We start from the raw sequence: 16,425 nt of genomic DNA on the forward strand, positions 1-16,425 counted from the left end.
TACATGTTCTATGTATGTCTGCTGTTGCCCAGTCTGCACTTTATATGTCTGTAAGGTATTGTATAGGTACTCTAGGTGTAATGTATGTGTACTGTCTATGTCTAATAGTCTATGTCCACACCTAATCTATGTCTATGTCTGCATGGGAAAGTAAGAAACGTAATTTGAATTTTTGTATGACCAGTGCATGTAAAGAAATTGTCAATAAAACCGACTTGACTTGACCTGATATTCAATGGCATTGTTGGCAGTAAATTATTGCAAATCTGAGTGATATTGTTGCATTTAATTCAACAAGTAAACCCTCATAGGAATCACTACGAATTAAATACATGATCCAGAGAGTTTATGCACAATCATCATACTTAACAAATACAGTCACTCAGTTATCCAAATGCCTGGAATACTAATCAACTGAAATATATTTCAGTAACATTACAGCCGAGTATATGTATCCCCCACTTTTAAAGGCCAACTTCCGATAAAACACAGTTTTACTCACTCCTTTTGAAAATCGAACGGTCACCCCAAGTTAAACTCACTTGCAAGGCTCTCATAGCGGTGCGTCACCTCGCATGGCTGTGTTTCCCGGTGTTTCCCAATTTACATAAATAATGCAGAGAAACGAGCGAATCACGAAAGCCTTTCTGTGTTGCGTCACGTCGAAAGAAGGCGTTGCCCACAAAGGTTTATGTCGACCCAATTTCTAAAAACATGTAGAGTATCTTTTTCTGCTTATTTTCAAAACAAGCAACGTCTGGTGGCCCGAAACCTATCTTAGCTTAGCTATCAGCTGGTTGCTACTCTCAGATACACACAAAGCACAAAGCCTCATACATGCAGCATGCCCACTCTGGTTGCTCCATGCCTGCAGCTCGCCTAGGGGTCGCTGTCGAAAGAGCACAGCCCTGAATGGAGCCTGCACGCCTCCGTTGGCGCCCCTATAGTGCAGTACCACCCGGGGAAGTGGAACTGTTTCCCATTACAAGCTCTCCGAGGACAAAAGGACTGAGCCAATCAGAGACACATTTCCACAAGAAACCCGGAACACCCTCTCGTCTCTCCACCAGCCACCTTGCTAGCTTGCAAAACGGCTTGAAACAAAGCAACCAGAACGTTTTTTAAAACAGGACCAACGCGTAACACATTCAATAACAATGGGGAACACTGCAAAATTAATTAAATGATGTTGAGAGGCGGCCTTTAATGTGTATCATTAATTTTGCATTGATGTTTTAGCCAAATGAACTAATGACGATTTTAAAAAGCCACAGTTATTTAAAGTAAATGATTTAAAAATAAGAAATGGCCTCAAAAGCCTGGGTGGAGAGAAATTCCATAACAGTAACTAGCACCCATTTAAATCCAAATTGATTTGCTAGGGAAGGGACGGATCATTGAAAGCCTTTTGAAGATAACACAGTCCATCCATCCTCCTCATTCCTCTGTTTTTTAGGGTGAAGAGGAACTCAGCAGTCATGCAGTGTAAACAAACACACACAGTGGAAGAACACTGGGGGGAACAGAGGCAGGGGCAGTGGCATGTAAACAAACAAACAAACAAGACATGTGATATCAAGGCCGCTTCTGAAAAACATAATAGTCATGGAAAAACAACACTCAACAACATACAGAGTAGCCATATATCCTCACCTGGACATCACGCACACACATACACACGCACACGCACACGCACACCCACACACACACACACACACACACACACACACACACACACACACACCCCCACACACACACACACACACACACACACACACACACACACACACACACAGACACACACACACACACACACACACACACACACACACACACACACACACACACACACACACACACACACACACACACACACACACACACACACACACACACACACACACACACACTACACTACACCTTTCCATCCACTTTTGGTAAACAGGGGATGAGTAGAAAGCCTTATCTTCAGCCCAGGAAGCCATGGGTTTCTCTGGACTGTTGCCTTCCTGTGCGTGTGTGTATGTCCATGTGAGTGTGCGTGTGCCATTAGGCCTACTGTGAACAGCAGACTTCAGCACTATCGCTATCCCCAGAGGGCAGATATCACAAACAGAAATCTCAGATAAGCTTGTCTGCCTGGCTCTTTTAAATTGAATGGGTGCTGAAATACTGTGGGGATAATGATGTCGGCCAAAGGTGTGTCTGTGTGTGTGTGTGTGTGTGTGTGTGTGCGTGTGCGTGTGCGTGTGCGCGTGCGTGTGCGCGTGCGCGTGCGTGTGCGTGTGCGTGTGCGTGCGTGCGCGGGGTGGGGGTTGGTTGGTTCTGTAGAATGAAAAATATCTTGTATCCTCTTTTCATGGTGCTTTACCCTCAAGTTTGATATTTTAGCATTTTTCTACTTTTTATAATCCTCCACAGATCCCTTAGGCCACATTTGCCAGGTTGGGAATATTTTACTTTCCTCACTCATCAATTTTCACATACCGATGGAAAGGAGAGGGAGGTGTTGGAGAATATGCTTTTTTAGGGTGCACCACGTTTATAAGCGGTCTGATTCCTTTTTTCATCCTGCGATAATGCTATGAGCTCTGCAAAGCCATAGTTTCTGCAACACACACACACACACACACACACACACACACACACACACACACACACACACACACACACACACACACACACACACACACACACACACACACACACACACACACACTTTTGTTATTTCATGCGTTCATGATTTTCTCTTTGGGATGTATTTATTTTGGGAGCATAATGCTGATGAAACGATTGAAATCCATTCTCGCACATGTGCACACCCTTTTCAATAATTTGTTTGCACAATCACATTTTTAAGCCCATATGCGAAAAAATGCTCGCACGGTAGAGTCCTGGGTTATAGAAAAGGTTATGCTACCACTTTCACCATGTGAATAGTTGAAACAGCCCACAATACTAGTGCAATTGCATTTTTTTTTAATCCTTAATGCCATTTTGTCCTTCATCTGTGACTACAAGCCTAGTCAGAGAGTCAGATAGAAACCTACCCATGATGCTACTTAAGACTACAGTGTGCAGACTCGGATAAGACAGAACTCTGTCACTGTCTTCCAAAATGTGTCCCCTCTTCATTCCCCATGGAGGCAGAAGAGAGGAAAGTGTCACATCCTCCACTGTGCTGTGGCACCCAAAGCTTCCATTTTGCACATCAAATGTTCTCTGGCCCACAGAGTGGAACGACAACGTGACAGAAAAGCAGAAGGCAGAAGTGTGTGTGTGTGTGTGTGTGTGTGTGTGTGTGTGTGTGTGTGTGTGTGTGTGTGTGTGTGTGTGTGTGTGTGTGTGTGTGTGTGTGTGTGTGTGTGTGTGTGTGTGTGTGTGTGTGTGTGTGTGTGTCTGTGTGTGTGTGTGTGTGTGTGTGTGTGTGTGAGTGTCTGAGTGTGTGTGTGTGTCTGTGTCTGTGTCTGTGTGCATGTGTCCTGTGAGAAAGCTGAATGTAGACAAGGCACCCTGGGAAGACAGGCTGATTGATCACAGACTGTGTAGCACCGAAAATAAAAGCTGGGCACAGACTGGAGAAAGATGGAGCCAGCATCTGAGAGAGAAAGTGAGAGATAGAGAGAGGAAGAGAAGCACATTGAAAGAGAACAGAAAAAGAGACAGAGAAAGAAAAATCAAGATTCAAGATGCAAGATTCTTTTTAATGGTCCCAAAGGAAATTTGTCTTGGACATACAGTACATAGCTGCCACATACACACAACACTGATACACATGATGCCAAAAAACAATAAACAAAACAAAAAACACATACAGATATACATACATACTGTACATGGGTGGTTGACGTGACGCCTTGTTTTTTCGTAACATTGGTTAAAAACCTATTAAAAAATCATGTTGATTCAAAATCAATAACAGTTTCTAGGTCTTAAGATTATCGTTGTAAAAAATCTAAAAAGAATTGGCACATGTCCTGTGCACAGATTGAACTTTCTCTAACAGTCTTTGAATGAAGTTTATAGGTTAAACGGTTCAGTCACAAATGGACCTCTTGTGGAACATGCGCTGACAAAGGCCTAGGAGGAGATCCATTTTCTATTTTTACTGCCCTGCACAAGAGAAGCAAGCATAACTAGAAATGCATTCTCACAGAAAATGCTGGAAGCGGGCTTGCCTTTTGGGGCAGAGATGAAACAAAGTACTATTGAGAAAACAAAGCTAAAAGAAATCTTGGGAAAACTCCATCCACCCAGTCAGAAGTTATGGGCCAAACAATTCAGCCATCTTGGATTCAGCCATCTTGAAAGTGTTGTAGCTCTGCGTTTTGGGGATATACTAAATGACATACATGGTATTTTAAGTTGGCTAAGGAACACTGCATATGATATAATTTTGAAAATCAACATGGCTTCGAGCGGGATTAGAACTCACAACCTCCATATCTGTAATCCAACCCCTTTGCCATTGATATTAAATGACATACAATACATGATATTTGAAGTTGGCTAAGGAACACTGCATATGATATCATTTTGAAAATCAACATGGCTTCGACTGGGGTTCGAACCTCCAACCCCCATATCCCTAATTCAGCACATTTGCCATTCATACTAAATGACATACATGGCATTTTAAGTTGGCCAAGGAACACTGCATATGATATAATTTTGAAAATCAACATGGCTTTGACTGGGATTCGAACTCCCAACCTCCATATCTGTAATCCAGCACATTTGCCATGCATACTAAATGACATACATGGCATTTTAAGTTGGCCAAGGAACACTGCATATGATATAATTTTGAAAATCAACATGGCTTTAACTGGGTTTCGAACCCCCAACCTCAATATCTGTAATTCAGCACATTTGCCATCCATACTAAATTATATACATGGCATTTTAAGTTGACCAAGGAACGCTGCATATGATATAATTTAGAAAATCAACATGGCTTCGGGTGGGATTCGAACCCTCAACCTCCATATCTCTAATGCAGCAGCATGCATTACCACTAAGCCAAGCAGCTAATTGTCATGCATAGTCCAGCAAGACTATATTACATTGCACTTCTAGAATGGTTGCTCGCACCTGCTCGTTAAGAATAGAATCTTGAGACAGTGACAGTTGAAATGGAACCCTTCACTGGCTGCACCTGTTGTGATTGACTGAAAGACAGTTAGTATTGAGCTCTAAACTGGGGAGAAAATGAGAATGAGTTTTTTGTCTTTACAACATCGTTGTAAAAAAACTAAAAGGAGTTGGCACGTGTCCTTTTCACAGATCGGAGTCATGCTTGTGATCTCTCTAACAGTCTTTGAATGAAGTTTATAGGTTAAATTTTTCAGGCACAAATGGACCTCCGTGTGGGACATGCGCTGATCTCTTGAAAAATGCACTTTTCGAAAGACTGGGATTCTCCATAGAGCCAGGCCTGTTTTTTTTTTTACAAACCTGCCATTTAAAAAGTATTGGGAGTTGGGAGATGAAACTTTGACAATTTGGAGACATCCCATAGAGCTCGCTAACAACGCGTCAACTAAACTTCTAGGTGAAAGTGTTGATGTTTTATGACCGAAAAATCCTCCTACACTCTAATCTCTAGAGTGGCGGAACTGTCGTTCATGAAGGTTCCACCATGGTTTTGAATGGGGACCCAGGCTTTAACAAAATCGCCAAAAACGGGAAAACGACAAGAGACACGGAAAAGCCTATTAGTATACGCGATCTCCAAGCCGAGCCGGTCGTTTTAGTGTTTGAACGGTGTCTCTATCTCGAAAGGCCTTGGAGGAGATCCATTTTCTATTTTGCTGCTGCCCTGCACAAGAACGATAATAAAGAAACAGGACTTAGAGATTACTATAATCGGGCCTTGCTCTGCAAGAGCTCTGCTCTTGCTCCGCAAGCCCGCTTAATAATAATAAACAGTACTTAGAGATTACTATAATCGGGCTTTGTTCTGCAAGCCCGCTTAGTAAACAGTACTTAGAGATTACTATAATCGGGCCTTGCTCTGCAAGCTCGCTTAATAACTAAACAGGACTTAGAGATTACTAGAATCGGGCCTTGCTCTGCAAGCCCGCTTAATAATAATAAGCGGACTTAAAGATTACTAGAATCGGGCCTTGCTCTGCAAGCCCGCTTAATAATAATAATAATAATAATAAGAAGAAACAGTACTTAGAGATTACTAGAATCGGACCTTGCTCTGCAAGCCCGCTTAATAATAAACAGTACTTAGAGATTACTATAGGCGTGGCAAGCCCGCTTAATAAAATATATGGGGCAAGAGGAGATCTACATGGAAAGAGTCAAAAGCCATAAATCAAAGCAGAGGGACGATGAAATAGAATATGTGGCATACCAAAGTGTTTTTTTTCTTTTCCCTGTAAAGTGTCAGTTTAAGAGAAGGGTAAACACTGGCATGTATTCAGGGATGGAGGTGGGGGGGAAAAAAACTATTTTTTAGAAGTTGATTCTTCCAATTCTCCCACCTCTGAAATAAGACGTTGTTTGTGGAAAGCATCCATTTAATTACCTTCAGTTAAGAGTCTAGTGACGGATAAACAAAGTACTCCCCCCACCCCAATACACACACAACTTCAAAGTCGGCATATCCAAATAAGCTTACCGCCATGCAAATCCTCAGATCTCTGTGAGCCTATTTTTCAATGTAAACAAAAACATGGTAGATATGACATTATTCACCTCCTGAGCCAGTGGGTTCCTACTGTATTGTACCACACAACACACACACACACACACACACACACACACACACACACACACACACACACACACACACACACACACACACACACACACACACACACACACACACACACACACACACACATACACACACACACACACGCACACACGCACACACGAGAGAGAGAGTGCCATTACCATGTGTCCAACGCTGGCTGGGTTCAAGTAGCGGCCTCAACAGCGCATTAGCATGATTATACCCACACATTACATTACATACTGATAGAGCTGAGGAGAGAGAGAGAGAGAGAGAGAGAGAGAGAGAGAGAGAGAGAGAGAGAGAGAGAGAGAGAGAGAATTGAAAGAGATGAAAATGATTAAGTAAAGAAGGGTGAAAGAGAAATTGGAAAAGATGCATGGATGATGAAGAATAGAAGATGGAGCGGGGGGAAATGATACAGACAGAAGAAGACAAGATGAAAGAGAGAAGGCAATAGATAAAGCAAGAAATAGATATACAGTAGATTATGAGGTATAGACAGACAGACATAGAAAGGAGAGAGAGAGTTTTAGAAAGGGGCAAACCAGTGGTGTAGTCTACGTAGAACGCGGGTATACGGAGTATACCCACTTCAAAATTTCAGGGATTTCAGTATACCCACTTAAAATGTATTTGGAATGGCACAAATATAGTATACCCACTTCAAAAAATGCTCAAATATACAGTATACCCACCATAGAAAAGTAGACTACACCACTGGGGCAAACACAGAGAGAGAGTGTGTGTGCATGTAGAAAAAAAGATTAAAAGACAGACAGGTAAAAGCAAGCACCATGGAGAAATTGAATGAGTAATTGAAAGCTGGGTGGAGGCCTATTTCCCTTGCTACCACCATGGGGGCAAACATCACAGATGCACATAGCAGGTGTGTGCGTGTGTGTGTGTGTGTGTGTGTGTGTGTGTGTGTGTGTGTGTGTGTGTGTGTGTGTGTGTGTGTGTGTGTGTGTGTGTGTGTGTGTGTGTGTGTGTGTGCGTGTGTGTGTGTGCGTGTGTGTGTTTGTGTGCACGGGTGTGTGTGTGTGTGTGTGTGTTTGTACGTGTGGCCATGCGAGCGTGCGTGCGTGCATACAGCCGTGTGAGCGTGTGTACATTCTTGCGTCTGTGTGTGTGCAAGCTACACACTTTACACTGTAGAGGGTGAAGGAGGAGACTCCCATTGGACAGATCCAACACACCTCAAAACACAGAGCCTCTCACTTAACGCTACACCACAATACTGAGCCCCATCCCTCAATACACCACCACACTACCCAGGCCGTGCCCTCCTAGTGATGCAACAGCTTCAGCGTTGCAACCAGTCAGGTCAAGCGTCAGTGCAAGTACTTTCTGAGTTCCCACTAATATGGGAACCCCTCCCACTTGGTTGGGAAGCAAACAATCATTAGCAAACCAAGGGAGGCCATTTGGTAAATGCTGTTTGGGAAATGTTAATTGTTATGCTCTTGGTCAGACCAAGTCTCAAAGATATTTGAAAGTTGATGATAATCAGGCTACCACCACCCTGCTCCCTGCCTCAACCCACAACACTGCACCCCAACAATGCACACCAACACAAACTCTGCCAGCATACCAAATAGCACTGAATATCGCACCACCACTCTGTATTCCTCCCCACAACCATCACCGCCCTACAACCATCACAGCCCTCAGCACTGGGACATCCCACCCAACCCCCAGACAGACAGACAGACAGACAGACAGACAGACAGACAGACAGATGCATGTGTTGTGTCACAATGACAATTGGAGTTGGAGTTTCCCAGTTGGGCTTTCACACCCACCCACCAGCTACAGAGCAATTTGGGAGAGATTGAGACGTATGGAGCAGGAATCTATTGGTCATTATGTTCACTGCAGAGGATTAAATGCCTGGTAATGGTAATGACATGTCTCAAAATTGCTTTTGAGTTGCTCGCTTGTCTGGAGGTGAATGAGGAGAATACCAACTAAATGCAAAAGTGTGCACGCGCAAGCACAACTGTGTTCTGCAGTGAGGATACGTAGAGCATTCTGCCACATTTTACTCATGCTGTTCACTAACTTGCTTTATCTTGTTTTGAGTGCTGTTCTTTAAAATATTTTATTATTCTGGTTCATTAATATTTAACTTTTACTTCCTCAATTGGAGAAGACAACAACAAATCAAAACATTTATTTACATTCGCAAGACACTAACAAAGCTCCAGTATTTTTAATTTTCTTCATACGCTTGGCTTAGCACTTGAAAGATTGTATGAGGCTTTTTAAAAATAATAATAATACTTAAGGAATAGAAATGTTTTCAGCATTGCAGAATGTTTTTGTTCAAAATATCGAATTAAAACGTCCCATTATAATGAAGGTTAATACACCCAGACCCGCTGTGGGGGGAGGGAAGCCTAAATCCAATTTAATGATGTCTGACTTGATAACAAGCAGACAAACTCAATGTGGAAATACTTCAGCATGGGCTCTGAAATAGGCTTCTCTCTGTAGTACCACTGTCTGGCCAATGTGTATTCAAGGTGAGAAGCATTAGTAGTATGGGCAGGGCCAGGCATCTCTGTCAGCCTCAGCGGAAGGAAGGGTGAAGCAAATTTGGAAATGGCTGTAAATTAAAGGAAAGGCTATTATATTTTAAAGGATGAGAGAAACAAGATGAGAACTGAAGTAATTTCCCTATGGCAACACCACACTAACTATTCGAAAAGTGTTCAAGTAATGGGATCCTCCTTTCCCATGTAGAGCAAATGAGAGCATCACTTTGTGATTTGATTTTACTGAACATGAAACAGTGCTTTCGCATATTCTGGACCACAGTCTCATTTTTGCCATTCTGTTCCTTTTCTCGCTTTTTTGCGCTCCTGATGAAAGTGTGAAAATGGTTTCAAGCAGTTTAGTAGTTCATCCTTCATTTCATTCAGAAGAGTGCAAACTTGCAGCAGGAAAAAGGCTGGGGGAACCGGACTGGATTTCAGATTTATTTATTTATTAATTAATTAATTTATTGTGCCTATGAGAACACAAAGCTCTTTATATTATAAATATACATTTTCCAGTACAGCAAACACTTCCACTGGGCTGTCCGTCTTGCATCAAGAAAACAAAATCAAAGTCAATCTCTTGCATCACCCACTCACTGTCTATCCCACTTCCTGTATGTCTCACTTCTGTTTCTCACCCTCACTCTCTACTGTGTCTTTTGTCTTTCTCTGGCATAGGTTACCCAGGTCATGCTACTGAGCATGCACAGAATGTAATGTAGGCCTAATGTAAAAGGTCTAACCTGTGTTCTTCTTTCTCTCTCTCTCTCTCTTTCTCTCTCTCTCTCTCTCTCTCTCTCTCTCTCCTGCAGATCCCCCAGGTGAGCTATGCGTCTACAGCTCCTGAGCTGAGTGATAACACTCGCTATGACTACTTCTCTCGTGTGGTGCCGCCGGACACCTACCAGGCGCAGGCCATGGTGGACATTGTCAAGTTCATGCGCTGGAACTACGTGTCTACGGTGGCGTCAGAGGGCAACTACGGGGAGAGCGGAGTCGACGCCTTCATACAGAAGTCCAGAGAAGATGGTGAGTAGCCTGACCTGATCTCACTAGTACAAATTTCATTCGTAGGGTCTGAAACAGACGAATTGAGAAACATTTGCTGGTAGGAGGGTGAACTCTTGAAGGTTGGAATGGTTGCGTATACAATTATTTCCGTCATCTCCTTATCTATGGATAATGTGTTTCATTTTGATAATTTTATGTATTTTATTTATGAAACGTCAATTTTTTCAAGATTTAAACAAGTCATTAAACAAGAACATTTGTCTCAGTCCTACATTTACGTTCATCAACTGCATTGAGAAAGCAAAAATTTAAAATTAAAACAAGAGCAGTTGTTTTGCTTTTGATCTAGTACTTGATCACTGGCACAATTAATTAAATAAATGGAAAAAAAATGAATGTCAATATGCTCCATCGTGAAGCCCTCAACCTCCTGATCTGTAGAGCAGAAAGCCTGACGCTGCTCTCCCTAGTAAAACCCCTCTGATTGAAGCAGCGGGAAGAGGAGCACAACACAGACACAGACAGAGACACAGAACTTGAGAGCTCCTCAGCACTCACTGAGTCATGTCGTTGTCCTTTAATATCACTTCACATCTGCTGCGGCTTTAATGTGGATTTTACACCAGCTCTCTCAGTCTGTTTGTTTAGGATTTTCAGTGTGGTTCAGTATGCTTTACATAGGCTGAGGAAGGTCTACTGACTGACAGCTTAGGGATCCAGTAAAACCTTTTTTGTGCACAGACAAAGGTATGCAGATTACTTGTTATTCTCTTCAGAGGCTGGGTTTGAGATGTGGAAGTCTTAAATTGCCTTATGAGAACATACACTCTAAGACAGAGACTCTCAGAGCAGAAAGCAATAGATCAAAGCAATACATTAAACTGAAGAGAGGCATATGCAGAGGCATTATGGGTTGTTTTCGGGGTGCTCAGAGTTCTCACGAATCTTGTGTGTGTCAAAGATGTGAAGTGGCAGTAGTCAAGGCTCTTTTCAAACAAGCAGCAACAGGCATACAGCACCGATAAAGAACAAACACAGGCATTCATTCTTCAATGTTGGTGCATCTCAATAGTCAAAAAATGTATTATGATGCGAAACAGCTAATATCACCTGAGACAGCTGAAGAACCTGTCTAATCATGTCCCCCTGAAAGCATGGAATTATGTGACAGCTAGCTTGAGTCTTTGCTCTGTGATATTTTTGAAGAGGATGGAAGATGCATGGAAGATTGAACATGTTCTTTCCCCCAATGCTTTCCCACAAAGGAGGGCTGGATATATAGACTGTTCATGAGGTAGGACATTATTGCTTTGAACTGAAGACTGTAGACTCATTGCTGCTAAGATTGAGTGTGATTTGTACATTTTGGCAAACCCCTCCTGACCCATCCATCAATTTCTCTCCATTCATCCAATATGTTGACTTGATGGATGACCATTTGGCAGCCGAATTAAGGCCCATTTATACCCTACGGAACCGGACGAAATTCGTCTTTCCGGGCCAACCGTTGCTCCCGGAGTTGCATTCATACCTCCGTCCGTAAAATTGATGTTACGTAATAAATCCTCTAGAGGGCAGAGTCGGTTGGCTATGAATGGACAGTTGCTGTGGCAGATTTGTGTTCGTTTTACAAATTATTTAGCCCAAAATAAAATAGCCAGACCTAGGATTCACAGAGTTAACACACTGAAACAACTTTAAGATTTGTGTAATGATGTATAAACAAATCCAGCAGGCTTCGTGCTGGCCATTTAGGTTTGTTGTTGGGAAAACGAACGTCCTCCGAGCCCAAATGTAAACAAATGAGGCATGATTTTAGCTTGGCTAGCATGGTAGTGGAAATATACCCTTTCACAAACTCACAGGTTATTTCATTTACTATTTGTATCGTTTTTAGATGTGAACTACTTCTCTTCTTCGTTGAGTTTTGTAAATTGGTGTCTTTTTCACTATACTGCCACCCACGGATTCCTCTGGTATTGCTCCGTTTCACCCGTAGTCACCGGATTGCTAAGCACTCGACCAACGGACAAACTGACGGATGAAACGACCCCCGGAACCGGGTGAAAGCGTCCGTTTCCGTAATTACCGTAGGGTATAAATGGGCCTTTACACAGGTAGAGTTGGGGAAAGGGTGGTGAGGTAACACCAATAAGGTGAGGAGGAGAGGAATGAGGAAGGGTGCCAGAGCAATGTCAAAAGAGAGATGATGAGAGGGATGTTAGTGCAGCACCAGTAGGGTGAATACGGTGATGAGGAGGAGAGGAAGTCTGGAAGGGGGTTCAGATCTTGTGAAGCCAGTAAGGTCAACAAGGGCTTTCAGGATGAGTGATGGAGGTCATACACAACTTGTTTGACACACGTTTTAAGCTCAGTTTTAGAATATAATAGAATAGAATAGAATAGAGTAGAAAAGACTTGAACATGCAGTATGCACAATAAAGTTGAAGCATCAGTCAGCAGTGAAACCTTGTAATTCTGATCTATTTGAACTCCTTTCAAATGAATGTGTTTTCGCACTAGGGCATCAGTAGAATGTGAACTGCTGGGTCTTCAATAGCCAGTGAAAGTGCCTCATCAATGAAAGTGTCTCATCCCATCCCAGCTCATTTAGGGCTTTTGTTTTAATATGTGGAGAAAAGGGCTTTTCATTTTCATCTTTTAACTGCATATAGTGTGGGTGGATTGAGATGTAGTGTAGTGTGAAATGACCTGCATCAGCTACTGACAGCAAGCTGGCTGGGAGTCATAAAAGAGTTTCAATACAGTTCCAGAAACTAACTGGGAGGCTACAATTTGTCTGCTCGCATGATCACAGACACACATACAAACACACACACGCACGCACGCACGCACGCACACGCACGCACGCACAGAGAGAGAAGTTCTGTAAGATCATGGAGTGGCCTTTTATTTGTCTGCAGTGGATGAAAGACAGTACCAGTCTTGCGAACTGTCTAAGGATCTTGTGATGCTGCTTGAAGCCGACAGGAGTAGGTCACAGCATCCCTGTTGCCTCTACTACCAAACATGACCTTTTCCTCTCATGTTTAGTAGAGATTATTAGAAATGAAGGTATTCATTTTGGCTGTGCTTTCAACATGGATGATTTCAACAACAAAACAGATCTACTGCGAGGTCAGTTGGTCTAGTGAATCGGCTGGAATACAATATGTGTCAAGACTTTGCCTACTGTACTTTCTAAATCCAGGATACCCGCCACTGATATTTAATCTTTTCAGTTTACATGGCGCATGTTGATGCTAATCCTCCATGGCTAATTTTACCATGAAAGGATGAGTCTCACATCAGCATTATTTTATAAAATCCCAAGTGAATAGAATTGCAATTCTGGAGTTATTAGGACCTGTACTGTACAAGCTGACAGTGTATGGTGCCCTTTACGAAAATGGACCCTGGTTTATTATGGTATTACTATGATTATCATGGTTCTGTCATGGTATGTCATGGTTACTCTAAATACTCTGAACCTACCATAATTGTACTATGGCTTACTATGGTATTACATGTTTTTTATGTAGTAACATGGTTTTACATGATTACTCTACCCTTATGAAAATCGACCATGGTTGTAATGCAGTAACCATGGTTTTACTACCACATTTATTGGTGATTCCAAGTACTATCAACCAACCATATTTCTAGTACAGTAGCTGTCATAGTAGTAGCCCTTACAAAGATTAACCATGGTTGTACTATGAAAACTAATCATGGTTTCACCATAGATTTACCAGGAATTATAGTAAACCATGGTTTTTAGTGTAACCATGACAACCAAGGTTTGTGACTATGGTTTAACTTATGGTATAACCATAGTATACTCTTTACCATAAACCATGGTTCCCTCCAAACCACATTTTATGTTAACCATGGTCGCCCACCCCAAAAGCCCTTTTTTAAAACCATGGTTTAAAAAAGGATGGTGGGGGGAAGGGCTGCATGGTTAAACCATAGTCACGAACCATGGTTTTCTTGGTTACCGAAGAAAACACAGAAACCCTGAATAACTACATGTGAGTAGCCGTGGTGTAATGGCTAGGGAGTTGGACTCTAGATCACAGGATTGCAGTTTCGAATCTTGCCCTCACCATTCCATAGAACTCCATCCATGGCTGAAGTGTCCATGAACAAGGCACCTAACATTGATCCAGGGACTGTAACCAATAGCCTGTAAGTCGCTTCGGATAAAAAGAAGCTTCAGCTCACTGTAATGTAATGAATAAGTATTAACCATGGTTAGTTGTCATAGTAAAACCATGGTTATTTTTTACCTAATTAAATGATGGTAAATATATAGTTAAATCGTGGTTACATCCATAGTTAAACCATGGGCAAATCATAGTCAAACCATGGTTGAATCATAGTTAAACCATGGGTTTACCGTGCTCAAAAAAACGTGACTAAAAACCATGGTTCAGTTCTCATAGTAAAACCATGGTCCATTTTCGTAAGGGGCTGTACTCTAAAGCAAACTTTTGTGGCATTCATAGTGTATTTGGATATACACTGGATATACTTGTCAGATTTAAACAGATTTCATATGGCATTATGTTTGCTGTGTTAGTGATTACCATTTTTCATTTGGGATCATACAGCACACTACGACACACCATTCACACAATGTGACACATTTCCTAAATATCTGCTTGTCTAATTTATTCAAGTTGTGACTGATGAAACTAATAGGAAGAAACTGATTTCATCCCTGCTGCTCAGACATACAAAGCATTAAGCAAACGCAAGCCATCACAGTCCCTACCTGGAATAACAAGATGGGTCTCATAGTGACGTGGCTGAACCAACCCTTTAAAAATAGTGTTATTTATTAGGTAACTGAATTTAAAGAAAACCTCCCTATGATTTCTTGGTCGTCTTATGGCACTCCAGTAAGGCCAGAACTAAGGAAAGTGAAGGGAAGAGAAAAGAAGAGAAGGGGAAAGTATGCCAGGTGCTCTGAGGCCAGAGTTGCTTCCTGGGTGAACTCTCGCTCTCCCAGCTGACGCGAGTCTGGACACCCAGATCTGGAGGGTGACCCCTGGGCCAGTTTGGGTCTCGACCCCCCTGAATGCAGGATCAGATGAGCAGCTGCTCTTGCTCAGCCCCCGAAGAGAGGCAGCAGAAGTGGGTTTGGGGCTGTTTGAGACTGTGACTCGAAGGGATTGGAAGCAGACAGCAGACTTATTTTGCCAGTTGGTTGGTTCTAAACTGTGTGATACTGATGTAAACATGTGTGTGTGTGTGTGTGTGTGTGTGTGTGTGTGTGTGTGTGTGTGTGTGTGTGTGTGTGTGTGTGTGTGTGTGTGTGTGCGTGTGCGTGCGTGCGTGCGTGCGCGTGTATGTGTGCGCGCTCGCGTGTGTGTGTGCGTACGTGAGTGCATGTTGGGGACAGTGGGAGGTTAGATAAAACTTTATTTGGCAAGCCAAAAGCAGAAGGGGGATGTGTGTGTGTGTGTATATGTGTATGTGCGTGCGTGCATGCATGCTGGCGCGTGTGTGTGTGTGTGTGTATATGTGTATGTGCGTGAGTGCATGCATGCTTGCGTGTGTGTGTGTGTATGTGTGTGTGTCTCTGTGATGTACTGCATGTGTGACTGCAGAAGAAGTGTGTGTTCAAGAGAGAGGACTCACAGACAGATTTCATCTTTGGCCCATTGAACCTGTCTGCCAGTCAGCACAGTGTGTATGTATGCGTGTATACTATGTCTCTGCGCGTCATTGCATGCGTGCGGTGCGTATCAGCCAGTACACTCTAAGGATAACCTTTGACCTCTCAGAGGGATGAGTGTAATCTCCAATGACACCCCTCTTCTACCTCCAGCACTCAAGACACACAGACACACATGCACACGCACACGCACACGCACACACAAACACACACACACACACGAATAGGGCTGGGTATCGCAGCCATGTTCCTGAATCGATTCGATTTCGATTCTAAGGGCTTTGAATCAATTAATCACGATTCATTCCGAATCGATTCAATCTGATCCCTTCTTGGTGCCAGGATTTCCCCCAAAAGATGCTGTTGCCTATTTTTATATAAAAATGTCAAAGGGCTGTGGCTTGACAGTGTTAACAGATTGAGAGAGAGAG

At 42.6% G+C, this 16,425-nt stretch overlaps 1 protein-coding gene across 1 annotated transcript in view; it reads left to right on the plus strand.

Annotated features, from left to right (window-relative positions):
* The window catches only part of LOC134457383 (metabotropic glutamate receptor 4-like), a 191,930-nt gene that overhangs the window by 68,577 nt on the left and 106,928 nt on the right, over positions 1-16,425 (plus strand). Inside the window, exon 2 of the mRNA XM_063209384.1 lies at positions 10,110-10,326. Coding sequence (XP_063065454.1) covers positions 10,110-10,326 — 217 coding nt within the window. The remainder of the gene's footprint in view (positions 1-10,109; positions 10,327-16,425) is intronic.

This window comes from Engraulis encrasicolus, chromosome 10 (genome assembly GCF_034702125.1).
Source record: "Engraulis encrasicolus isolate BLACKSEA-1 chromosome 10, IST_EnEncr_1.0, whole genome shotgun sequence".
Lineage (NCBI taxonomy): Eukaryota > Metazoa > Chordata > Actinopteri > Clupeiformes > Engraulidae > Engraulis > Engraulis encrasicolus.